The 27,066-nt window shown below is 38.0% G+C and overlaps 1 protein-coding gene across 1 annotated transcript in view; it reads left to right on the top strand.

Annotated features, from left to right (window-relative positions):
- Positions 1–27,066, top strand: part of NT5DC1 (5'-nucleotidase domain containing 1) — a 128,005-nt gene that overhangs the window by 81,963 nt on the left and 18,976 nt on the right. The window contains exons 7-9 of the mRNA XM_038131499.1: positions 263–437; positions 4,910–5,007; positions 26,792–26,910. Coding sequence (XP_037987427.1) covers positions 263–437; positions 4,910–5,007; positions 26,792–26,910 — 392 coding nt within the window. The remainder of the gene's footprint in view (positions 1–262; positions 438–4,909; positions 5,008–26,791; positions 26,911–27,066) is intronic.

Here is a 27,066-nt window from a genome sequence, read left to right on the forward strand (position 1 = left end):
CTATTATGAGCAAAAGAACATAAAACAAAATAATTATGAAAACTCCACAGTAAAAAAGTCATGCAAACTTACTTCTGCTACAGTGAATCTTCTTGGTTTGATTGGGGGTTTTGGTTTCTATTATGTTACAGCCCAGAGAAAATGTTAAACTTTGCTTTGCCTTATTTTAATTGTGTTGTTTGCACATAAAAGGATATTTGTTGTGTGGATTAAGTGGTTTGTGAGCAGGATTGGATAACGTAATTATGTTTTCATTTTTTAGAAGACTGTGGGATGTATTTCCCAGAAGTGAAAAATCATCCAGACAAATATTTACAAAGATGTCCCGAGTCTGTAAAAAAGTGGCTGAAACAACTGAAGAATGCTGGGAAGATTCTGCTGTTAATTACCAGTTCTCACAGTGACTACTGCAGGCTTTTGTGTGAACATGTTCTTGGGTAAGTGCAAAGTCCATTTCAAATTATATCTGCCCAACAGCAACTGGAGATAAGCCTGAGTTATTGGGAAGCTAATTTAGTTTTATTTATGTATGGTGAATTATTTGGTTCCAAGTTTTCCGCTGGGCCCTCTCTAGCAGAGTGTTACGGGTTACTTGAGACAAAGTAGTCCATCTGTGAGCCTGTGAGCTGTATCTGACCCATAGCACACTTACAACCTGCATCCTTTTGGAGGCATCATGATGGGATTGAAGATGCCAGGGAATTATCTTTCAGGCCAATATCCTATACACCGTCTGATTCCTAATTTTATTGTAAATTTTTGCTAGACTGTCTTATTTAAGCCACTTCCTTTCTTGCTTCTCCAGCAGTGAATGCAACTAGTAGTACTATTGCATTTCCTTGCAGTAAATTTGCAGGGAAATCTTACCAATACTTTTTCCCATTAGTGGTTTTCAAAAGATGGCTGTGCATGAGAAATGTGCTTCATCACAGCAGAAAAGATAAAGCAGGCAGTTCATTGTGCTTGGCAACTGGTTGAGGTTGCAGTTACTGTTCACAACAGCTGTTTTTAGCATAACGTTAAGAACATGGCTGGTCAAGTCAAATTCAGTGACATTCAGCAGAACTATCACTTACCTAGGAAAAAAAAAAACAGTGATGCAAGTAGTGATGTGGGTGACAGAGTGAGACTGTTTATTTATTATTAATCAAAGAAATATAGTTCAATGTGACCCTACCTCGGCTATCAGGATATGCCAGGGAACAGCAGAATGAATACAGTAACACTGTAAGAAAACCACGGGTAAGGTAAAAGACAGAGCTACCTTCCAAAACCAGTCCTGCCAGGATCACTTCTCTTTTGTACTCTCTAGGCTAAATGCTAAAACAAAGCATTAACTGTGCCAGGTCTCACTGCTTTGTATGAACATTATACTTGCTCATTTGAGGGACAAATCTACCTCCTGACAAAAAGCAATTCTCCTTTATGAGCAACATGCCTTTGAATTAACTCTTTTGCGTAAATCCGTCTAGTTATTTCCTAAATGAAAATTTGGTATAAAGGTAAATTCTTGGCCACATATAATGATTTTGGCTTTCTGTTCCTTGGTGAATAGTGTTCAGCTGTTGAAGGTAGCTGTAGAAATCCTGCTGAAAGACAGTAAGCAAGATATCAGAAACGATCAGCTGCTTTTCAAAACACCAAAAAAGATATCCTGCTAGAAGGATACTGTGTCGCTCTCTCTTTCCACAAAAGTGTGGGATGTTCTATGGTATTTATTACAATCATATTTTCTAGTAATTCAGGCAGTGTGGCTTTAAAGTTGCTTTTGAAGAGCTGAGTACACCACTGTCCATTCGACTTTAGTGAAGTGGGGTTATGTTCCTGAAAATCTAAACTTTTTAGTGGTTTTGTTTGTTCCATGCCTCTCATATCAGACATAAAGACTCTTCGTACCTGTGCTGCTTTTTGCTGTACTGGAGTATAGTTTAGGTTCACACCTATTAGCTCTGCCATTAACTTTATTTGACCAGGCTAACTGGTCTTTATTCTTGACATTAACACTGCATTTTATTCTTGATATCAACACTTATGAATTGCACCTACACAGTTCTTTATTAACCTCTATTCCTACTCCTTTCAGTTAATCAATATAATACTGAGAAGCCCAAAATTGTATAGTATGAAATAAAAAAACCCATAATGACAAATATGAAAAACAGAGACACATGTACAATTTTAGTCTCTTACTCCTAATATTCTTACCTTGTAACTGTTTACTTTTTGGCACTTTATTAAAGAAGCTCCTTTTTGGTGAAGAAATCATTGTCTTCATAAAACCTGTGCTGGGAAATTCATGCTTAAGTGTATCATTTACCATTTCATGAGCAAAATATCCCAATTGTGCTCATCTGACAAAATTGTCCTTAACTAGAGCACATTTTGGTAGGGAGAGGAAGTATAAGAAAAAACTTCATTTTGAAATAAAATGACAACTGTTTCCCAGCCAGAACACAGACATACTGCTGGGATCAGTATATAAGACATGTAAACCTTAAAAAGCAAGTGCCAGTTCACTCACACAGCAGCATCATGGTGTGACTTTTCAGTCTTACCTACCATGAGGATGGTGCCCGGTTAACTGAACATTCAAGTGTTGGCAGGAGCACACCTAAAGATGAGTCAATCATCACATAGTCACTGAAGCCAAGTGTATTTCACTTTTTCAGGAATGTTAGCCACCTAAAAGTGAGGAAGTTTTTGAAGCTGGTCATTTTGTTTCCTTCTCTGGTTAATGGAGAGAAACCACTGGGCATTATCCTTGGCAATTCGTTCTGCATTGTAGAATTATGTCTGAAATAAGTGGGATGAATAACCTTTCAAGAATGTGGATGTTTCTCCACTGGTTCTGTCTGTGGTGTCAACCACTATCTGAATTCAGAGTGCAATTTTTGGAAGGTGAAAGTTATGATACATGTATAAGATACATCCTGCCCATTGTGCTAGCTAATTACTGTAACCACAGGCTGCTCTACCAATCAGAGGCAGCAAGTGGAACGGATTTGCTTTATATATAATGTTACATATAATGTAACACAAAGTCACTCATAAAAACAGTCACTTTGTATTTGAGATTGACTACATTGTTTCAAAGAAGGCCACAGATAACCCATCTCCTCATACAAAGCAGTTTTTCAACAGATCAATAAAAAGTTTCCAATTCTCCTGAAAAGTCTCTTCTGTTTCAATTTTCTTAAACAAAGCACTTGCCACTTTTCCCACAAATTAGAGAATCACAGAGTCATTTAGGTTGGAAAAAGCCTTTAAAATCATTGAGTCCAAGCATTAACCAAGCACCTCTGTGTTCTCTGCTAAGCCATATTACCAAGTGCTACATCCACACATTATTTGAACACCTCCAGGGATGGCGACTCCAACACTACCCTTGGCAGACTTTTCCAATACCTGACCACCCTTTCCGTGAAAAATTTTTCATAATATCAAATGTAAACCTGCTCTGGTACAACTTGAGGCCATTCCCCCTCATCCTCTTGCCTGTTAATTGTTCTTTGTTGGGCTCCTGAAATGCTTGCTTTGTTTTGCAAATTCAAGCTTAATTTACCTGTAGATGGATTATTTGCATCAGGTGCTAATTTGAAAGGTTTATCTCTGTTGATACTTTTCACCAGAAGATAGAAGAACCCTGCCTATTTGCTCAGCATTTTCCACATGGAAGCAAATTTTAAAAACACATAATTGTAATATTTGATACTGGTTCTTTTAAATAGGCAAAAGTTTACATATGGTCACAAGTGGGGAAAAAAAATTGACAAAGCTAGAATTTCATTAGAGAAAGGAAATTTAAAGGACTTTTATTTTAAGGCTGGAATGTAATTTTGAGCACAGCCCAAAAACTGTTTGTCATAGGGAGAGCATTCTGTTTTTGATAAGATATCTCAGTCCCATGGAAGATCATGAATTATCTGAAAGTGATATAGTTAACTGGTTTACTTCCAGCAAACTTCCTCTAGTGCTGATAGCATTTCAGTGCCTGTGTCCATCCTGGACTTGCCATCTGTGATTTCTTTGTTCCGTGCAAGAGTATCCATCACTTTTTGGATGTTGTAGGCAATGAAGTCACCTAAGCAATGAAATATTTCTAATAAAATAAAGTGCGTCATAGATGAGGAATGTTTTCTTATATACCATGCTGAGACATTCAATCCCATTTAAACTGATGGGATTTGCACAGTTCAGTAACAATCTGTATGTATGGACCACGTGATCTTCAAAAATCTGAATTTAGTTGTGGGATTCAGTTGGCAGATGAAGACTTGAAGCTGGTGGCTGTTTATTTGTAGTCACATGTCCAGCCTCCCTGTGACCAGCAGGGATGTAGTGAGAGCAGCCAGCAGAGTCTGTAGAGAGGGAATTCAGCTATCAAAATGGTGCTTCGGTTTTGGAATATGTGAGATTACACTCTAGTTTCCATTGGCTGTAAATTAGATCTCTGCCAAGGGTATCTTAGGCCTGTGCATACCTTCAGTATGGATACCTACAATATAAGCACCTGTGTTTAAGTATCTTCAGTTACTTCCTACCCCATCACTTCAGATTTTCTTCTTTGAAAAGAAAATCCCTCATTTACAACTTTCGGTCCCTGTCTATGCATATGTTGCCATCTCAGATTAAAAAATGTCATCTGTTACATGTTCTCCTGAGATCAAGGAGATCTTTTTACAAATAATGAGTGTTCCCAAAGATAACTTACTGTAGGTTTTGCTCTCTTTTGACAGCCTCAGGAAAAGAAGAATAATAGTGACATTGAACAAGCATTGAAAAAAAAAAAAAGTGACAGAAGCAAGTGCCTTAAAGAAATACTCTGATATTTTCTTAAGTCTTACAGAGTATTTCATGACATTTTAAGTAATTTGTTAGTTTAATTAATCACATTTACTTTACTTTCTAGGAATGACTTCGAAGAGTATTTTGACATTTTGATCACAAATGCTTTGAAACCTGGTTTCTTCTCCCATACACCAAATCAAAGACCTTTCCGAACTCTTGGTAAGTTGCAGCTGTAAGTTCCTTCTCATTTGCTTACTTCTATGGAAAAAAATAAAATAAAAAAAAAAAAGAAAGAAAATTAAGGCAACTGAACATGGGCCGTGGGGTGGGAAGTGGACTAAAATTCTGTTAAGACTGAGGAGCACTGAGAAATTAAAAATTACAGTGTTGAGGACAATTAAAAGGCAGAGCTGTGATAGTAATTAAAATTACATTGGGGCTCAGATATTTCATCATTAATGAAAAAGAATCTTTATTGTGCTCACAGGGTCAGGCATAGAAAAATTAGTTCTGTGTAAAAAACAAAGCAGAAATATTTAAAGATTTTAAAGGAAATTAGGAGAACTGTACAAATAAAATTGTAAAGCTGAAGGAAAGAATTTATGATGGAAATTTGACATCACTAAGTGTGTTTACTCTGGCTAAATAATGAGAAAGCAGGTGAAAAGGAAGCACCCCTGTACTCACTTAATTTAATTAAAACAATCTGAAACACTTGGCAGTGTTGTCCATTAGGTAATTAAGGTTGCAACACAGGAAGTTTATAAGAGCAGTGTTCATTAAACTACAAAAAACATTAAAACATTGCTGAAGACTGTTAATTTTTCCATATTTTGGTAAATACCTTTATGATTAAGTTACCTGAAAATTAATCTTATAGCCAAAATAACTTAAGTTAGCATACACTAAACTACAGTTCATCATTAATTTATGACAGGAAAGTCACTGTTCCAGCCCAAAAGAAATTTTGCTTGTGGAACTTCTACAGTAAAACTGAAACAAGAGGCAAATATACATATTGAAACTGTATTTTAATGTTTCACATATTTATGGAGGAAAATAAGAAGTATCTTAGATGTGATTTTTAAAGGATTAGTTCAAATAGTGGCCAAGTTGACAATTTGAGAAAAAAGTCATCTCAGAAGGGAAACTGGAACTATTTGTATGAAAGGAGAAGGGGGAGTAAAATCATAAAGGGTGAAAAAGGCTTAGTTCTGAAACTATTTGATTTAATTTTGTATAAGGCAAATTGAAAATAAAATGTAATTCACATTGGATTTCTTTTAAACAATCTGATTAGCCTGACTTCCTGAGGAAATCCTGCTGTGTCCCTCTGTTAGAAATCCAGCCAGCAGCTTTTGGACCTGTTGGACAGTTTCAGTAAATTTAATAGACAGCCAAAAAGCTCCAGGATACTTTGGTGAGGGTTTGTTTTTTGGGGTTTTTTTTTGTGCAAAAAAAGGGACAGAATGGAGGGAGAAGACCAAGTTACTCTCTCCATTGATAATATGTAGCATTGGCATAATCATCACATTGTACTGTAAGGACCAGTTTTCATGAAGATGTTTTCTTTCTCTGCTTTCAAACAGGAGCAGCATTATCTGGAGTCCTCTTATTGACTAAGTGGTTTTCATTCAGTTCATATCCTGACAGTGCAAAGGGGCTCAAATGTCAGTCAATCACTCATTATGTTAATACCTTATTAATGCAACATAAAATGTAGTTTCTGTTCTGGACACTTCACTATCTAAATAGATAAAGGGCACAAACATAACTAAAGTAATAATCAGATAAATAATTTGTTGAAACTACTAACCTGGGAGTGTATTTTTTTTCTTAATATGGTTGTATTCCAATGACAGTAACTGGTTTCTTGTGAAAGACCAACCACAACATTCAAAGCAAAGACTTACACACATAGGACAGGTAGGACAGGTTTTTAGAGACATGCTTAGAAGTACAGTAGAGCTTGTTTAAGAGTACATGAAGTTTAAACCATAAAAGTAACCATTTTCTCATTTATATGAGAAAATTCCCAAAATAATAATATATTTCCATAATGTTTATTTTGCTGCCCTACCTCTGTGTTCCTCACAGCAGCTGAAACAGTATACAGTGACGCTTCTAACACATTGACAGGGAGTAGTTTCCCAGTTTTCAGAATTTTTGAAGGCTTTCTTTCATATCAGAACCACTGAAAATTCAAAATTTCAGTTCCTAGTTTCTTTCTTCTTGTTGGCACTGCAGACTTCAGGCAGATGAGTTTGGCCACTGTGCTGCAGATCAGGGGGACAAAATTCTCATATTTTTCCTTTGAAAAATTAAAAATCTATAGGTGGACATCATAGTAAATATTTTCTTAAAGCACAGAGACTAAACTTTTGCTAAGGTAATTTAGGGGAAAGAACCCTTGTTCTAGGAAGAAATGTGTTGTAGAAAATGAGCTGAAGTAACCTGCTTATCATTGTTACCTATTTCTCCAGGTCTGAGTCTCAGCCATGTTCTTCCAACCATTAGGTCTGAGCTGCAGTAAATTCCTAATGATACCATATTTCATAGTGCTATAAATGGACTTAAAGATAAGGCACAAAATATGGAATGTGTTCTTAATTTCAAATATCCCAAGTGTTGCATTGTGTACTGGAGCTAAATGTTATTTATCTATAACAGGACTTCTGTTGCAGATTTACTGAAGGAAAGGTTTCAAAGTTTACTGAAGAGAAGGATAAGTCCTTTTCAGTGAATAAGTTCAAAAGCCAATTGTATTCAGTAGGCATTTGAAGGAGAACTAGAAACAGGACAAGATGACAAAGGAGGCATTGTCTGGAAATGTGATATTGGGTAACAGCTCTGAAAAAGTGTTTTTTTCAGTAGACAAGTAATTTTAGAGCTAATCCATTTAGAAACCATGAAAAATTATTTTAATTGATCAATTAAAATTGCATCACTATTTCACTTTTGTTTCAAGATGTGCATCATTTAAAGCAACTAAAACACTGTTTTAAAGACTAAAAGATTTGTGTGCCTGGGGCACTGAAAAGCACAATAATTATTTATTTAATTTTGCATAATTTTCTTTCAAAGTACCATTCTGTTAAGTGAAGGAACAATTTATATGTATCTTTACAGATTTTAGGACAGCTACACTTATTTTGATCTGGCAAAATGGTTTTTATGATTAGGGGTAACTTATGTGGCAAAGGATATGTTTTGTAAAAACAGTGCTGCACATAAAAATACCCCCAGACTTTGCTACCATAATATGAATACTCCATAACTTACTTGTTATTCATGAGGTTGTATTTTCTTTTACATAGGGAAATTCTTCTCATGGTTCTTGAAAGTACTAATAATATCTTGAGCTGCAAGACCTAAGGATCAGGTTGAAAATATTTGCATAAGTCTTATGTTGACAAGGAAGGATTTTCTTTGCTTTCAACAGCTACATCCAGCTTAAAATAATTTCTCATTCCACAAAGGGCTTGAAGGAATATAAATAGAAAAGACAGTTGTGAATTATATGATAATCTGCAATACATGAAGATTTCTGTAACATTTGACAAGAGAGCTTTCCCTTTATCACATCACTTTTTAATGCATATCAAATTACTAGCCTGACTGCCAGTCCTGATCATTACCAGATACATCTTTTACAATCCAAAATTATAATTGAAATACTAAAGATAACCCTTAATTCCCTGGAAGCCTTCTCTAAGTCTGTATTCACAGGGAAGTCTGCTTGGTCTTAAAGAGGGCTTAAATATCTTTTATTTTCAGCTCAGGCACAGCTGTCTTTTCTGATCTGGTTTGTTTTTGTTTTGTTTTTTTTTTTTTTTTTTTGTTTTGGTTTTTTTTTTTCCATAAATTGGAAATGTATTGCTGACTGTTCAGTGTCTGAATTTAAAACACACACTTTAAAACTTATGTATAGCCTCATGTGTATGTGTATGTATCTGTACAGGCTGAAAGCAATGCTGCAGATGTAGTGCCAGTGAATACCACTTTCAAAGCCTGCTTTCAGTTACACTTCCAGGCTGTCTTCCTTCGTCCTGAACTTGAATTTCTGTCCATCTTAAGGTGCCTCTGCTGCAGAATGTGGCTTCCCATTTATGATACTTTCAGTCCTCTAATTTTTTATGGTTTTCTGGTAACTGCCATTTTAGCAGTTCTGTGCAGAAGCTTCCTCTCCACCCTTCTAAAAATACAAGAAAATTCTATAAGCTGAAAGGGCCAATTAGAAAATATGGAGATAGGATATAAAACACTATATCTCTGGAGTGAAGACCATCTTTGGTTATTAGGGACTGCAAGACTTCAGAAGGTGGTGATTCCATGTCTGCTACTTGAGTTTTCTTTTGCCATCTTTTGTGAACAGCTGGGTTTGACTGTGCCAGCTGGGGGATCCAGCTGGTGGGGGTCATGGGAGGAGGGAGGTAGAGTAAGAGCAGAGCAGTACATGGAAACATAGAGAGGAAAGGGATTTCACACTGGTGAGGTTTTCTGAATGTCAGGTCTTTGCTTTTTGACTTCTACTGTTGCCTCAAGGAGGACTTTTGCAATAAGGCTAGTGTGTCAAACATAGCTTAAAATGATGTACCCGTGTCCTGGGCTGACTGGGGCTCCCAGCTGGCCCTCCAGCCACAGCAGGGGATGCCGCACTGTCCTCCCACAGGTCTCAGACTTCAGGAAGCCTTTTGCAGGGAAGCCCACGAAGAGCCTCATCTCACATCTCTCAGGAGGCACAAGCAGAATAACAACAGTACCAGCAAAGGGCACCTGTGTAATCCTTTCCTCCCCTGGCTCAGCGTGTTCCTTTATCTAATGCAGCTGTGCTTGTTGCCATTCTTCTGGAGATGGTGCCTCTTCATATCAGTTTGTGTGGATATGTTCTGTAACATGAGGCCACATAATAATGCATTTTTGTGGGAGCTTGTGACAGAATGCACATAAAGGGTGCACTGACTGCACACTGCATTATTCAAGAGCTATCAAGTCTATAACCATTTCCCATATCTCTTCGACAAAAATATGTCCTTATATTGTTATAACATCCCAGTGTGCCATATAGCCCTTAACAGCCATGCTACTCTTTTTAAGGGAAATGCTGTTTAGCAATTCTTTAAAGTGTATTGGCACTGTTTTTCATGTGCTTTCCAGCTTTTGAGGAAAGAAAAAGGATTAAAACTAACAAGTAATGGTATTCTTTACTCCAGTTTTCAAAACTCAATCTTTTTGTACCTCACAGTACATGACATTAAGAGTATCTTACTGCTTTGATATCAGAAACAGGTTCTGTAATAAGCTGATAGTAGGAGGTCCACAGTTGAAAGGGATAAAGCATCTTGTTCTATACCCAAGCCACCACTGAGAAATAATTTCCTACGCTAATCTCAGACAGGGATTTTAATTTTATCCATGATTTCTGAGAAAAAGGAGTTTCTTTTTAAGCAACTGGTTAGTATAGATGATTATATAGACAGATCTTCATATTCAGTGATAGAATCTGACTGTTTTTAATTTTTATAACGAGAAACCAAAAGGATTAAGGAAGTACCTTATAAAGATCCTTTCTTCAGGTGACGCCCTCTTTGGCAACATGATCAATGTCTGACTCCACTTTCTGAAAAGCAGGCTAGGACAGGCCTGTAGGGCTGACAGTGGGAGACACATACAAAGAAATTTTATTTCATATACCAATGTTTGTTATCATAAAAATATTCATAACCACTGGAGAAGCTCGAGATTGTTTCAAAAAATCCACAATGGCAGGCTTCTTCAATGACTGTTTCACCTCCTATCCTTTGTTTAAATTATCTTAGTCTAAAACTATTCCACCTTGTGTACTGGCTTTGCAAAGATATCATCCACTCCACAGATTTTTTTTCTGACAGTGTAAACAGCTGTCTCAGAGACTACTGGTTTCCTGATATTATTTATGTCCTGTAGGCAAACATTCAAAAAATCAACAGCTGTTACCTTGTAATCAAAGGGATTTACCAATTAATCTTTTTAAGGTTTGCCAGATAGTACCTGTTTGTAGTTTAAAATCAACACTTTGGGAATCATTTGAGAACAGAGGTGATCATTTCCTATCATGTTCTCAATGTTTGTAATTAAGCCATGGGATATGTAAGATGGGAGTCATTTAACTGTCCTGATAGGTTAACAAACTCTTTTCTAAGAGTTAAATTTTATTTCATTTTTGATAAACATAGTCTTAGTAGACAGTAACAGTTTGGATTTTTGGTTTTATGTGTTCAGCACAAAGTTCTGTGCGAAAGCATTTAAAACAGGTGCAAAAAGCAGAATAAAGTTGAGCCAGTACATGCTCACATCCTTTTGCAGAGCAGGTTGTTAAAGTCACGGGCTTCTTTCTTTCTGATCATTTCCAAAGTCCTTGGCTACTATATTTGATGGTCTTTGCCTCATTAAAACAAATGATTTGTACAGTTTTGTTCCATTACAGAGATAATGAATTAGAACTTGAGGACACACAATTGATCACTAACTGGCAGTGTATAATTTATAAACCTTTTGTGAAATGCAAGAGACACTGCAGTTTGCACTGATAGTGTGTGTATCCACTACTGCAGTGACATGGTTAAACTGGTGTAAGTTCTTCAGTTTGTGACTCTGTAGTAGTTAGACCATGTGGAAGCCAAAGAATCACTTTCCCTTACAGCACATTCCTCTTGGCAATCTGAGCTGGGAAGCCATTCCTGTTCTTAGGAAGAGGACTGAAGTGAGTGTGTTTTGTTCTGTTTGTTTGGCGTTGTTTTTTGAACGGGCTTTACTGGTACTTGCTTCAGTAGTGCTGTGAGGCCAGATTGTCAGAACATCGTTTATACAAATTTATTTACACAAATGATGGGTTTCACTCAGGCATTTTACAGCACATCAGAAGCTGGAGGTTGAGCAGCAAAGCTCTATTTCTGTTTCAACTAGGAGGGCACCGTGTTGACCTGACTACAGCAATTCACTGTAAACCTGGAGCACGGGTCAAGGGCTGGGATTTCAGCTAATGCCTGAAACTGGCCATGGGAGGTACCTGGTTGTCAGCTGAACTGGCCAATGGAAATTTGGTTTGGTGCTCCTTCTTGAGCTCCTTTGGCTCAACCATGTTAACCAGAAGAGCTACCAGGACACAGGCTAATTCTTTAACATTTACTCTGTTTGCCTAAGCATTGAGGATTATGCAATCTCATGGTATGTGTGGGTAGAAATTTCCACCCATCCCTTACTGCAAACCTCTATCAATACTGCAATTTCAACCACATTTGAGTCTGGCCTAGCATTCTTCAAGATATTACAACCTCAGCAGGCTGGAGAGGAAAAGATGGGCCTATCATTGCCAACCCAGAGAAAGGCTGCAGTACAAACTTCCCCTTGATTAGGTATCTGAGTATCCATCCATGAGAGCCGAGCTACAATGACCCAGCTACTGGAAAATCACACATGAGACCCTGCACCCTAAGAGACTTTCAGTGAATGCAACAGCACGAGAAAACTTCATAGGAAGATAGTCCACATTATTTCCATTGTTGTTCATAAACAACTCCCTGTCTATTCCATTTTTCTTTTCTAAAGAAAAAAATTAAACAGTGTTTAATTTTTTGTTGCTGAGTATTGAGATGCATTCTCCAATGCTCATCCTTCTTTAAAAGGAAAAAATTTATCGTAAATATGTCAGGCCAAGGTCCTTATATGTTTGCATGGTGTTGAAAGTACTTCAGAGGATAAAAGGAACAATAAGTTATTCATCCAAAAATCAAAACAGTGGAAAACTGCAACTTGCTTCTGCATAAAGACAGCAGGGGTTGCTTCAGCTGATTACCTTTGATATTAAATAGCGTGTTTGGCACAGAGCTGATAAGAATATTACAGAAAGCTAGTTCAAAGAAAGTTTAAACTGCTGTTTTCAAAAGCATGGTATCTACAATATTCCTTTTGTTAAAACTGGAAAACATATTTAGCATATTTGCCAAGTACTCCAAAACAGAATTCTTTGTGTATAGAGCGTATATTTTCATTTTTAAAAGGAGTTACAGTAACTACTACAGTAACACTACTACAAAATCCTAGCTATTGATTACGTGATGTTATATTCAAGACCTTGAAGGATAAAGCTCAACCCCCTTTTCTTTAATCTGTTGTGTAAGGATGTGATAAGAGTCACTTTCTATCTTCTAGGAGCCCACAGGCAGACCAGATAAATAAATGTTAGAAAAACAAAAGAACTGGCTTTTTTGTTTGAGCTAAAGAACCAAGATATTCAGTGACCTCCCCTGAATCCTATCTCTGGCAGATATGCGTGTTCACCTAAGATATCTGATGTCCTAATCCAGAAGCAGTGAAGAACTGTAAACTGAGTTTGAATAAGGACTTGATGGTGAAAATCCTTTTAGCTCTTTTTAAATACTTAGCGTAATGGAAAAATTGGCATTATTTCAATTAATTCTGCTAGATTTAATTTTATGGTTCTTTAATATGTCCTTTGTAATTTCAAGGAGTTGTACCCATGAACTTTATATGTCCTATATTTAAATTAGTAAAATTATTTGATAGTTATCCAGCAATTATTTCAAATTATTGAAAGTGATAAGCTCAATTAGTTCTTTATTTTAGAAGACAGCTGCATACCAGTGGTTCAGACCATATTTGTGTTTCATTTTAGTGAAAGAAACTTCTTTCGTAGAGAAGCACATCAAATGCCTTGAAACACACACACCCACCATGTAATTGGGAGGTCATTAAAAGTCAGCATCTACAGAAAATCCTCAGTCATAGTTCTGTGATCACCTTCTGGTGTTGTTTCTTTATCGTCTTTTATTTCAGGATGCTAGCAGAGAGTAGAACTGTAGTACAGTCTGATCTGGATTATACCAGAGAGATAAGGCAGGGAAACTGCCACACTTAGGAAGCCAAATTAATCTCAAAAATGCAGCTTCTTTTAACAGCAGAATAAGCTAAGGGCCTGTCAACCCAACCCTCTCCTGACAGTGGGTGCCCACGGAACATAAATTGCCATAGCCAAGCCAAAGCCAAAATGCCTAAATGACCACTTTGTATTCTGGACAAAACTGTGTCAGCTAACAGATTATCTGGTTTAAGGGGATTCTTCTCCAAGACATGAAAATGTTATTAAGAGGAGATGATTCTTTCCTTTCATATTCTCTAAGAAAAACTGTAGAAGCAAAGCAGTGAGCACTCAATTTAGACTACATTTATAGTGTGATAATAATATGTGATGCAGAAAAATGCTTGGGATTCATGGAAGATTTTACACTGAATGTGGAGACCCAGTTCTGTATGGAAGATAAAAGCAAATGCATATTTCCATACATGAGCAAGGCTTGCCAAGCCTACTCTTATTAGCCCTGAGATCAGCTCAGCTGGTTAGAGCATGGTGCTAATAACACCAACCAGTTTGTTGCAGCAGTAGTAGCAGCCATTCTGAAATAAAACCTTGAGTTCTCATGTTTGTGTTTCCATAGAAATGCTAAAGAATGTGTAGCAATTTTTTAGACAGATTATCTGATTCAATACCCCCAGTTCTAGACTAGAAGGATGAAATTATGGTTATGAATGTCTTTTCACCTTCATTCTGTTTCTCAGCACATACAAGAGTGTCCATGTCAAGGGGTGAAATTTGAAATTTCAAAAGACTGAAAGGAACACTAGGGAGGCAAACCGTGCACAGCTCAACAGCTGTTCTGGCATTAAGAGAACACATATTTCCATTTTATTTGTTTTGTACAATTTTATTATTAGATGGTTAAACAGATACATTTTATTTTGTCCATGGAATAATAAATGTCCCACTGGAAAGCTTATACATTTATGTAGATTATTACCAGACTCTGCTGCTGTTTCTAAGTAGGATGTTACACCCTTGGTAGCTTATTCAAAACCTGGCTTTTTTACTTGTCAAATCTGTATCGGAGAAATGGATCATTTTAAGAAGCTGTTTTTCTTTATATGGAGTTGCAAGCCTCTCACTGTTGTGATTTCACTCCAGCCAGCAGCCAAGCCACTCACTCTCTGCCCCACCAGCAGGATTGGAGAGAGAATCAGAGGGTAAAAGGCAGAAAACTCATGGGTTGAGATAAAGACAGTCAAATAAGTTAAGCAGTTTGATAAGTTAACTTTTGAAAGTTAAAGCAAAAGCTGCACACTCAAGCAAAACAAAACAATTCACAGCTTCCCATGGGCAGGCAGGTGTTCAGCCATGCCCAGGACAGCAGTGCCCCATCACACATAACAGTGATTTGAGAAGGCAAATTCCATCACTCTGTGGCTTCCTTCCTTCTTCCTCCCCTCACTTTATCTACTGGGCATGATGTCAAATGGTCTGGAATATCCCTTTGGTCACTTGGGGTCACCTGTCCCAGCTGTGTCTCCTCCCAAACTCCTATGGGACCTCCAACTTTCCTTGCCAGCATGGGAGTACTAAAAGCAGAAAAGGCCTTGACTCTGAGTGTAAGCTCAGCAATAACGAAAACATTTTAATGTTCGTTACTGTGCTCAGCACAAATCCAAAACACAGCCTCCTACCGGCCACTCGGAAGAAAATAAACCCTCCCCCAGACACACCCACCAGGCTCCCTGAAACAAAAATTGACTCAGAATTACATTTTAAGGGTACTGCCACATGTCAAAAATCAGAAGTCCGGTTTGAAACAATGAAGTACCAGGAATAGATACAGAAACCAGTGGGTAGAAACTGCTCTGGCTGCATACCATATATCCTCAGCCACGTCCCACTGCAGGCAGTGAAGGGCCAGCAGTCCTGGTCCATGGAGGGCTTTGCAGTGCCCAAACAGCAGTGCCTGCACTGCACAAGACATTAGCCCACTGACCCAGAGCTGCGTTTCCTGTTGCAGAGCCTTCACACTGTGTTTCTGTGCCTGGGTCTGAATCCCAGCTGAGGTGTACTCATTGCTAATTACAGACCAGCAGTGCTGATCAAGAGCCCCAAGGAAGCCAAAGGTCTTGCAGAAGTGGTACAGACTCTATGGAAGATGAGGTGCCCAAGGGATGGATCGTTAGTACAAATTTGTAAATTTTGCTGGTCCACTAACATTTAGTGCAAACCTGTGAGAAATAACATCACATTCTAGTTCTTAAAACGATGTCAAAATCCAAACAGAATTCCTGGAAGAAAGAAAATTACCTGTGAAATGGGAGACTTACCAGTATGACTTTGCAGGGCAAAAAACATTCTTTGACATATATAACATGTGCGTAAACAATACATGATAGAAGTAAGGAGTTTTTTTCTCCATGTAATTGTTTTCATCTGTAGAATTCAAAATAAGTAGATGAGTAGACAGAGAACCTCATAAAGAGTTACCTTGCGATTTGATTCGGAACCAATTTGGAAATTTAAATCCAGGCAGTTTGTAGTAAAGGAAAAATAAAATTGTGTATGGTACTTTCCTGGCAAAGCAAGAGCTGGCAACTGATGCAGAAAGCTTCCTTCCCTTCAGCATAGTTTCCATGAATCTGTATGTGCTGGTTTTGATTAAGGAGCTTTAGAGTTCTCTTGTGTGTTCTCCAAAATGTCAAGCTTTTATTAAGGTTAGTCTGTAGAATTATTTTTTGCAGAAAGCACATTTTGCTTTTTTGATCTGCTATTGGAAGCAAGTAGTGAAAAGAGGCCTAGAAATTAGCTGTGAACATGTAGAGGAATCATAATCAAAGCCTGGGCTGAGATCTGCTTCAGTTTGATATGACAGCTGATCTCTGCCTCAATTTTCCAGTTTCTTAATAGGGCAGCTTACCCAATGTTTATGAAGAACCAGGAGAACTGCAAAGTAGTAAGTGGCAGAGATCTGCAACAAACAGCAGATGTAGATTACACATGAAGTAATTATCAAGTGTGTAGAGAGTCACCTTGTTCAGGAGGAGCTCTCCTTCTCCCGCCAAGTACAGGGAAATTATAGGTCAGAAGATACAAAAATGGATATTCCTTGGCTGGTAAGTGATCATGGAACACTGCGTTGTTTAGGTGAGCCTAAGTCCTCCGTAGCTAATATTCCAAAAGGAATTAGTTCTTGCAACCTAACAGCTCAAAACCAAAAGTGATGTACCATCTTCTTCCTCATTATCTTTGTTCTTCAATCTGTCTTTATTATTCACATTAGGCTCCAGATGTCTTAAACTTCCATATGTACGCTGCATGTTTTGCTAGGTAGAGTTAGCAACCCCAGGACTTTTTCTCTTCATTAGCAAACATGTTCATTCTAACTGGATTCTTATCTGCTGTGAAACCACTTCATGTATTATTACTGTCCAGGTAATTCCAGGTGCCTCTGTGATACTGCCAGACTAAGGCTGAATGCTCTAAGATTATTATTTCTTCTGGAATAATAGTAACAAGAGATTTTTGTCTGTGAAATTCCTGCATAGAGAGATCTGGCACAATGCCCTTGGTTCTGAGAAACAAGATAAAGCACATTTTCATATAAACACCCAAGTGGTTTTGCAAACCACACAAAATGCACAGATAAGGAACTGGAAAGGTAATCATAGATTGGTTTGGGCTCGAAGGGGACCTTGAGGATCATCTAGTTCCAACCCTCCTCCTAATGGACACCTCCAGGTAGACCAGGTTGCTCCAAGCCCCATCTAAAATGGCCTTAAATACCTCCAGGGAAGGGGCATTCATAACTTCCCTGGGAAACCTGTTCCAGTGCATCATCACCCTCACCGTAAAGATTTTTTTTCTAATATCTAATCTAAAGCTACTCTCAATTTAAACCCATTTCCCATTTTCCTGTGGCTACATGGCCTTGTAAATGTTCTTGCCCTGTCTTTCCTGTAAGTTCTCTTCAAGGCCACAGTTAGGTCACCCCAAAGCCTTCCCTTCTGCAGGCTGAACAATCAGTTCTCTCAGCCTTTCCTCATAGAAGAGGTGCTCCAACCTCCTCATTGACTTTGTGGCCTTCCTCTGGACTCACTCCAATAGGCCTGTGTCCTTCCTGTGCTGAAGATCCCAGAGCTGGATGCTGTACTCCAGGTGAGGTCTCAGCAGAGAAGGATGTTTGGGGGGGACCCTGTCAAAGGTCTTCCAGGAGTCCAGATAAATGACATTTGTAGCTTTTCCCTTATCCATTGTTGTGGTTACTCCATTACAGAGTCACTAGGTTGGTGAGACAGGATTTTACTTTGGTGAAGCCATGCTGGCTAGCTGGACTCACCTCTCACCTCCCTGTCCTCCATGTGTCAAAGGAATCATTTCTCTTCTTCAGAAGACTCATTACTACAAATCTCTTCATGTTAGTCTTCCCTTCAAAGGGTAACTAAATATACTTTGCCAGAAAAGAATAGTTCCCAGTTTTACTTGCCATCTCCAGCCTAGTCACATTGTTCTGAGATTTACAGGGACTGTTTCACACGTAAGAACTCTTCCTGTTTGCTAGAACATTCGTTTCCTAACATTTTTCATTTTGTTTATTAAATATGAAGTTGTACTGTATCTCAACAGATCCTACAGGAACAAGGTTTCGTGTTGTTTTTCATGATGGTGTCACCTGACACACCTTGCTCCTTAGCAGACCTTAAACCGCTTCTTAAATCTCTGCCAGTTTTTCTTACCCTGTCATATTCTTTTTTCCTCCTTTGAATTCATCCATGAGTGTGATCCACAGGGCCATGAAATTGTCCCCAGTCCTCAAGAGTGAATTTGTTGTCATATCTCTCTCTACCTTCCATCACATACTCACACCTTCTCCTTACCTTCTTTTGTAATCTTTTTATCTAGAAGAAATAGTAATAATATAAAATGCACCAGAGACTGTAATAAAATCATCCTCATTGCAAAAATTGCAAAATCACCATTAGGATTCATTGATGATACATGAACAGAGATATGACTCCAAGGGGAGAGTCTAAAGTGAATGTTAGGTCCCCAACTCTTTCAGTGCCTCTTGAACAGTTTCTTAAGCAAAGAGAAACAAAATATAAGGCAGAAAATATATTAGGAAAAAAATGTATTTGCTGCTGAACAAAACCACCCAGTGTGATTGAGGGTATGTTTCATATACTTTCATATCTATTATTTTAAACTATTAGTGGCAGTTACTTTATTTTCTGGGAGAAAATGGTCCTTAACTATGTAATGCTATTATATTCTAATGAAATATTTTTTCTTTGATTGTTACTTGAGGTGCCAAGTATTATGAATAACCTAAAAAAACCACTCACTGTTTAATACATATGTGACTCAATGCCGAGGTAGTGTCTTCCCTAACAGCCATAGTCAGGTGGGTTTAAGATCAGTATGATTTTTACGTGTGTGATGAAATGTTTCTCTGCTACCATGAGTTAAGAAGAATTCTTGGGTCAACAGAAGCCAGAACCCCTCTCTCAGTAGTCTCAGATGTTAGCTTTTATTTCCAGATTAAAAAAAAAAATTAAAAAAAAAATTAAAAAAAAAAAAAAGATTACTCTAAGGCATCCAGTTTTCCTTAGAAATACTGGGTTTGGGTGCAGTTTTTTTAATTACTAAAGCTGAGCAAGTCTTTATTATCCACTATCTGCAGCTAAATTTGTACAGTTACTAACAGGCAGAGAGCTGTGTGGGTTCATTTGTTTATTTATTTTTAATCCCCAAATTTGTTCTTCTGCATTTAGAATCTTAAATCTGAAGTTAGTCCTTAAAGGTTGATATAAAGCTACCCCCCTGTAGAGGCAGCAAATATTTGGAGCTGGAACTTCAGACAGAATAAATAAATAAAATTAAAGTAGGGATTTGAGACAGTGGTAATAAGAGAGGAAAAAAGAATGGAACTACTTAAAAATGATAAATCAACCTAGTTGTATAAATAGTTTTCATGTAAAAGTTAATGAAAAAGTCTATTGTGTATTCCAGGTAAATCAGTATGTGCAAAACTATGCATGCTCATGTCTCCTATGCAATCATTATTCTCTTTGAAATAACATATTTTAGGGAATCCTAAAAATGGAAAGCTAAGGACCCTTGCAGCAGGGTCCCTATATTGCTTTGTGGGGATACATTTCTTCAGGATCAAATTGTCTATTCCAGTTTTCATATATATTTTATACCTGAAGTATTAAGATATAGGGGAAAAGTTCTTAGTTTTTCTGTAACTGAGGATTAAAGAACTTTTGTTCTTTTTTTTGGTCCTTGGTGTTTGTTTTTTTGGTTTGGTTTTTTTTTTTAAAGTTTAAGGCCAAGGTAAATGATGGCAGGGAGTTTTTCCCCATTACTCTTCAATGTCAGTTTTCAGTGGGGAAAAGTATGGTCCAAGAGCATATTCCAATATGCCTTATTTCAGGAGGTATTACTAGAGACACTTAAAAAGTTCAGATAAACTGGAAGACTACAGACTACACAGTGCAAAGAAGATGCTTTGTGTGTCTCACTTTGATTTTAATTGAGAAATTGAGACATTTTTCTGAAGTGACAGGTTAGGTCAGAACTGTCTGATGGCCCTCATCTCACCTTGTCTTTCTCTCCGTGTTCTGCTTTCACCTCATGTACTCCCTAGTAAGACGAGCTGTGGACAGGTGCTTTTACTGACCTGTATATTCCTGGAATGTTTAAATCGGGGTTTTTTCCTCAATTATCTACCTTTCCTAACTTATTTTAGTTGGAAGTGCTTTCTGGAAGAGCCTGTCTCTCTTCATAATTATATAGGGATCTCTAGGAAGACTATAGTAATAATTTTAACATGGTTATTTTTCTGAATATTGGATGTTCCTCATTTATAAGGCTCTGGATCTTTTTACAAAACTAATGAGATTCAGAATAAAACTGCTCTAGAGAGGGAATTTATTTCTTTTTGTACCATTTTGTACTTTTCAAAGATCCCAATTTAAAAAAGAAAAGAGAACAAGAAAACCCTTACAAAACATGTGCAATGAAGAAGTGAAATTGTGTATTTATGTCCACCTTGCCCTTGCAGAGTATAAGTTTGTTTTTTTTATAATTGCAATTAAATAAAATTACAGAAAACTCTTGCCAAATTTGCACATGAACTACAATTAAAAATGAACTTGTAGGAGAGTCATTTTCCAAAAAGTGATTTTTCTTTTCTGAGAAAAAAAGATGACCTTGCTTGTATTTCATCATATCAGTGTTTCAAACAGAAAGGCTTTGTTAGCCACACTGTTCCTGGAAAGGCAGAAAGTTAATGCTTCGGCAGTTTTGAAAACAAATAACTTAATCTGTAGGGAGCTGTTATTTTCTGTTCTTGTAGCACAGCAATCAAAACCTTCTAGAGAAACTTATTTGCTGATGCTTCTCTAAAGAAACTACTGATTTTCTTAGAAACAAGTAAAACTTCAAAGGAACTTACTTGCTGACGTCTATAAAGGAACTACTGATTTTCTTGTAAACAAGTAAAGCTTCAATCTTATCTCTACATAGCCTGTTACTTGGCACAATTTAAGCAGTAAGGCGAATTTTATTAAAAGTGTAAAAGGTTTTGGTAAAACTAAAAAAAATGAAAACTTTTTTTAATTTCTGCTCAGAGGATTTTGTGGGTTTTATATATGCCCAGGGCAATTTGAGAATACACAAATATAAAATACACAAATACAAATACACAAAGTACAAATATTTTGTACTTTGGTTTTCCCAGGCCTTGCAAAATAGTGGAAGGACAGAAGTCCTTCCTGAGAAAAGTAATTGTTGGTAATGTGATAAACAGTACTTAAGAATTATTATGAAATAGTTTCTTTTTTTCCACAGGGTGGTATCTGTATTTTTTCCTCAGCTTTATCCGTGGTGTTCTTCCAGAGCACTGCCAGTTTTTAGTAGTACTGTTACTTAGTCTTCCATATGACTGAACACACTCATATGGGGATTGCTAAGCATAAGAAAGATGTATCACTGCCTATGTAAATTTTAAAATCATGTTCCAGTTTTAAAAACTGAATTTTTACTTTGATTAGTTCAGCCTCCATCTCATCAATGACAATCCACCCCAAAAAAGGCAGAATGATGCAAAGGCAAGAAGGGAGGTGATCTTCAGGCTTTTTTTGGGGGGAGGGCAGGAGGGATGGGGGTAGGAAACAAAAAAAAACCCACAACAATAAAACAGATTGGATAGCCAAGAATGGAGATGGCTGAAATCACCAGTCATTTTGGGAAGCCTTAACCTTTCCTTTCAGCACATCAAGTTAAGGGGAATAATTTGTTCTTTATCATTTCCCTGCAGTCAGACAGGGGACTGGCTGCACAGGCAGATGGATTTCACAGCTGCTTCCAGGGCACAGAAGTAATTCAGGGATGGCAAAACACACACTAATACCTGAGTGAATCGTGGAAACTACACAGCAAAGTTGATTGGTCTATACACAGGAGTTTGGGTGATACCCTAAGAAGGGTACCCACAGGGTATGAAGTTTTACCTCCAGGAATCTTGTAAGTGCTTGCTTTCTTCATGGAGAACATGCCCACAGGGAAACTCTGCAGCTTATGTCATCCCATCTTGTAATACCTTTACAACTGGAAAGGGACCTGTGCAGGTCCCTTTGTCCTTGTAAAATGATGTACTTTCCTGCTCTGATTTCCCTTTTGGAAAGGAGTTTGTCTTTCTTAAGTGAGCTCAAAATGCTATCCAGAATCAGACTGTGTTTGCAAGCCTGGAACATAACCCAGCTTTTATATTAATGCCCTCAGGGTCTGAAATGGCATTATTTTAAATTGCAGAGAGGCCTATCAGTGTGATAGTTGTGGACCATAGAATGGATTTGTTCTACAGTAACCCCCATGCTGGTAACCAGAGCTTCAGCATGCTGAACACATGAGCCCGTCTGCATGAGGTGCCTGCAGGCAGAGGAAGCCCACCAGAGCTGCAAGAAGAGGCAGGAGCAGCTGCAGGCATGAGCAGCTACGTAATTGTCACACGTTTTTCATAGTACTGGACAGCCCACATGGAAAAAAAACTAACTTTAATAGACAGTCTAACTAGGTCTGTGTGGAAAGGGGTTAAAGGCTCTCCAGAGAAAGGCAGAAGGAGGGCCTGTAGTGGAGCTGTATGCACATTGTAGTTAAACCCAGCACACTTTCGGCTGGCAGGACCTCTGGGCACCTGGAATTGCTTTCTTGCCCTGATGTCTGCCCAGTCAAGTTGATGTGAGCTGTCCTCAGGCTCTTTGGTGAGTTACTGGCGGGTCCTGGCCCCGGTGTGCAGCCAGCACTCCCTGCAGGCCATGCAGCCAGAGGAGCAGCACGGGGCGGTTCCTCGGGCTGGCGAACTGAAGGAAATTAACCTGTGTGTAGGTGTGGCTCAGTGCAGGTGAGTAAGTGTTGAAGCATAAATTTGCCCTCACCTCAGCTTCTCTCTTCACTTCATGCTTCCCAACAAAGAGCACTATCCCATGGCCTGGGGTCTAACAGTGTAAACACCAGCCAGGCTGGGGATAGATCCCCAGGTTCAGACCCTTTCCATCTCAGCAGGTATAACCCATAAGAGGACACAGAGCAGATGGCACTAAAGCAAGCTGTGCAAAGTCTTCCCCAAAAAGTGACTCTTTGCCAAAGTAAATCACCATCAGTTGTCATTTAAATGAGAATAAGCTTCACTGATTACTTTTTGCATAATCATTCAGAATGAAACCAGATGTTTCTCAGGCCATGTTTTAAAGCTGCAATGCACATTTAGAGGTAGGCAAGAAAATTCTCACAAGAAAAAGGATATTGAGTCATTCATTTAGTGAATTGGTTTATCTGAAAAAACCTATCTTTTATAGGTGATGAAAGTATATTTCTGAATCAGAAACCATTTCCCAGCTGTTAGACAAAGCTATATGGCAATTGCCATCCCAGCAATGTTAATATTGCCCCAGAATGAGTCCAGCTTTCGTTTGTTTTTAAAAAGGAACAGTAACTTCCCTTCAGGAAGACTGCTCTGAATCACAGTTAGGTTTGGGCAAGTGTTTTAACAGAATGATTTTCTGGGTTTAATTATTTTAATTTTACTTGTTTGGTACCTTTACATTTCTTGACATGGCACATTTTCAATCTGCAGCCAGGAATCTGGTTTGCAGTGTTATATGAGGCTTCGGAAGGAAGCAAATCACTCTTATCTAAATCATCAGAGAAATTCTTTTTGGTTATCCAGTCTGTTTGAAATTGTCAGGACTTCTCTTTTTCTTCCTAGCTTATAAGACCTAAAGCATCCCTGACTATGTAAGTTTCTTCCTGCTGGAAGAATAGTTATAGCATTTCTGACCTTTGGATGAACTTTTAAGAATCAGTTACAGCAAAGTGGAAAGCAGGTCAGCAGCAGTTTTCCTCTTGACATAGTGTAGCCAGTGCTCAGCTTGGAATATCTAATATATATTAGGAACTACCATAATCACATTTAAGCAGCATTTTTGCAGGAAATATGCAGTCATGTCAGTGCCGTCATATAGATACCATCTGAAGGATACAAGCCAGAGCCAATGGTGTCATTGGTGGGTTTTTAAGTTGTTGTGTATCAATTTTTTACATGGCAGAACTTCTACAAAAAGCCTTGGAAGGTGGTGCTGAAGAATAATTTTCTTAGCTATATTTTGCCACTGGACAAATGTAAGCAAATTAGAAACTGTTCTCGTTAACAACTTAACACAACTGAAACACCATCCATTTCCTTCCACTCCAGATTTCAGTAATAAAATTGACAGAGTCACCCCTCGATGTGTGAGCACATGCAGCCATATGAGATGGTTCAAGACAAGATCTGTGCATTCAGAGTTGTTATCTCTGTGACCCTACAACTCAAATAATTTAAAGGACCTTTCCTAATTCCTCAAATTTATGAAGTTCCTTCCGAAATCAAAGTGTTCCCGTAATGAACTAGTCATCTCAGTGCTGTTTCCTGCCTCCTTCTAAAGGGGAAATTAATTTCCCTTTATTTCATTGCCTGAAAACAAAGTTTCTCACTTAATTAAATCCTTTCCTTCTTCAGAGCTGGCACCCCAGAAGATTCTTGTTGCACCATCTTTTGCCTACCACAGGTTCCTGGCCAGCTAGTTGAGATTGTAACTGCATTTGAAGCCTAAATTCCAAATGCTTTAAGTGAGATGAATCCCATTGCTAGGGGTGACAGTAATAGCTCTCACAGAGCGAAAGGTTTTCTACCCTGTAATTAGAGTGAACTGTTGCAGCCAGGACTTCCCCTCATGCTATTCCATAGAGGTAGCAACCAGGGTTTCGCTCTTTACTGGAGCCTCCTGAAACTGCTGTAATACGTTGGGCTTCTCTTTGCAAATGCAATGTCATTATTCAGAAAATACCTCATAAAAGCTTAATTTTTCTCCAGTATTTTCTTGATTGTCTGAAATGGAGAGACAATGATAGCTATAAAAATCTTCAAAAATTTCAAAAAACTCGATAACATCTCAAAAGTTTTCATAAGTTTCTTTTTCTATGTCCATGTCATTTGAAGATTGTGTCTACTTGTTCAGCCAACCATCCAAATATGTCTAAAAATATAAGGAATGTAAAATAAATTTACTGTTGTGACAACTTCTGTTTGTTCAGAAGTTGTTTGATCAAAGGTTTCAATGGTCAGGAAATTAAGATTTTTTTTAAACTGATGCTATCATATTTATTGTTTTTGTAATCAGTGTTACATTCCTGAAGAAGAACAAAGGAAAACATTTCCACACAAGTTCTACATGAATTGTTAATGTCAACTTTGAATTTCCTTGTTTTTTCCTAGTTTATAAAACAGCCTTATTATAGAATCATTTTGTCTCCATTTCTTCAAATTTGTAGATTAATAATATTAAAGAATGGCTTCATTCCTCTCTCCACATAGCCATTTCCCTATTTTTGCTTCTTTTTTAATTTCTTTCAAAGATCAATGTATCGTGCCATGTACATCTTCAGTGCTCTTAAAACATAAAGCTGTCTTAGCATTTCACTGTCCTCCAAAATTTGCATTTCAGCTTTCATCAGTCTCTAACCAAGTAGAAGTTGCTCTTTTCCTCTTATTCCTAACACATTTTAAGTACTTTGAAAAATTCTATAAAGCAAGAGAAAAACTGAAATTCTGATGTTACACCTAAGTCAGATCTAAGTACTGTATTGGTTTCTAACTCTTCTGTCTCTAGCATAAAATTAAGACATGGTTGAGGCTAAATAACAAAATCAACCTTTTGTTCTACCAGTTCAATAGACAAGAGACATTCATATTAATATATCTGATTAAATTGTAGTTTATCGGTTCATTGAGACTGCTATTTTGGCTCCAGTGAGAAGCTAAAGTTCATCTGGCAATAGCACATGGATTTGAAAAAGCAACAAGGTTACGTGGACACTGGGACAGATCCATGCTTTGGAACCAGCCAGAGAAAAAGGCTATGGCAGAGCTGGGTGATGACCAGGGAGTTTCAGATTCTACTGATTTTTCTAATTTGCTGACACTGCTAGAGTGGGTACATGTCAGTTTGGATTATACCACCATCAGCAGCATTGGGGTTGTTGTCCACTCATCATTTGTGCACTCATCATTTCCTCAAAACTGTATGATAACTGGAACTGTTCATTGTTTGTGCTGATCTAAGGCTGCTGAATGCCCTTAAGAACTACTTCAGTCTGTTTTGTTGGGTTTATGTCAGTGCTTAGAAACTGTGGATCATTTTCATGCATGGCAAGGTACATGCTGTCTCTTACAGTCTGTTTTATCTCATGGTTTCACCCTCATCTGTGGCAGCTCCATCTCTCTGGTCTGTGTGGCCTCCTGCCTTCACTGCTGCAGTGTTTCGGTGGCAAAGTCCATGAATTTAAGTCCTCAGGTCTTCTGTAGCCTGTGCACACAAGGCTCAGCTGCTTCTTTTCTCACAAATGTCTGCCTACCCCCAGCTACCAAACACCTTGGCTAAATCCGCGGTCAGTACCAGAACTTGAGCCAGACACTGGAGCTGGTTTAATGTCAGAATAGACCAGCTGTGCACAGGCAGCTTCTCACACATCTCAGAAGTAGAAGAGGATGGGCTGGTCTCACTAACAGCATGCAATTTGGCTTGGTAATTTCAGAAAATGATGAGGAGCAGGAGGCTCTGCTGTCACTGGACAAGCCTGGTTGGTATTCCCAAGGTAATGCTATCCAGCTTTATGATCTACTGAAGAAGATGACTGGCAAGTTGGATCCCAAGGTATGTTACAAATGAGAGTCAATCTTTCTGAAAATATGTCAGGGCTCACCCCCAGATTGGGGTGACCCCGAAAGATAGAAAAGTCTCTCTTCCAACCCATGCCTTCAAAGAAAGACTCAGTAGTCTTCAGTCATCCGGTCTCAAGCTAGTTTATTG

The sequence above is a fragment of the Motacilla alba genome, chromosome 3 (assembly GCF_015832195.1).
Source record: "Motacilla alba alba isolate MOTALB_02 chromosome 3, Motacilla_alba_V1.0_pri, whole genome shotgun sequence".
In the NCBI taxonomy this organism is placed as follows: domain Eukaryota; kingdom Metazoa; phylum Chordata; class Aves; order Passeriformes; family Motacillidae; genus Motacilla; species Motacilla alba.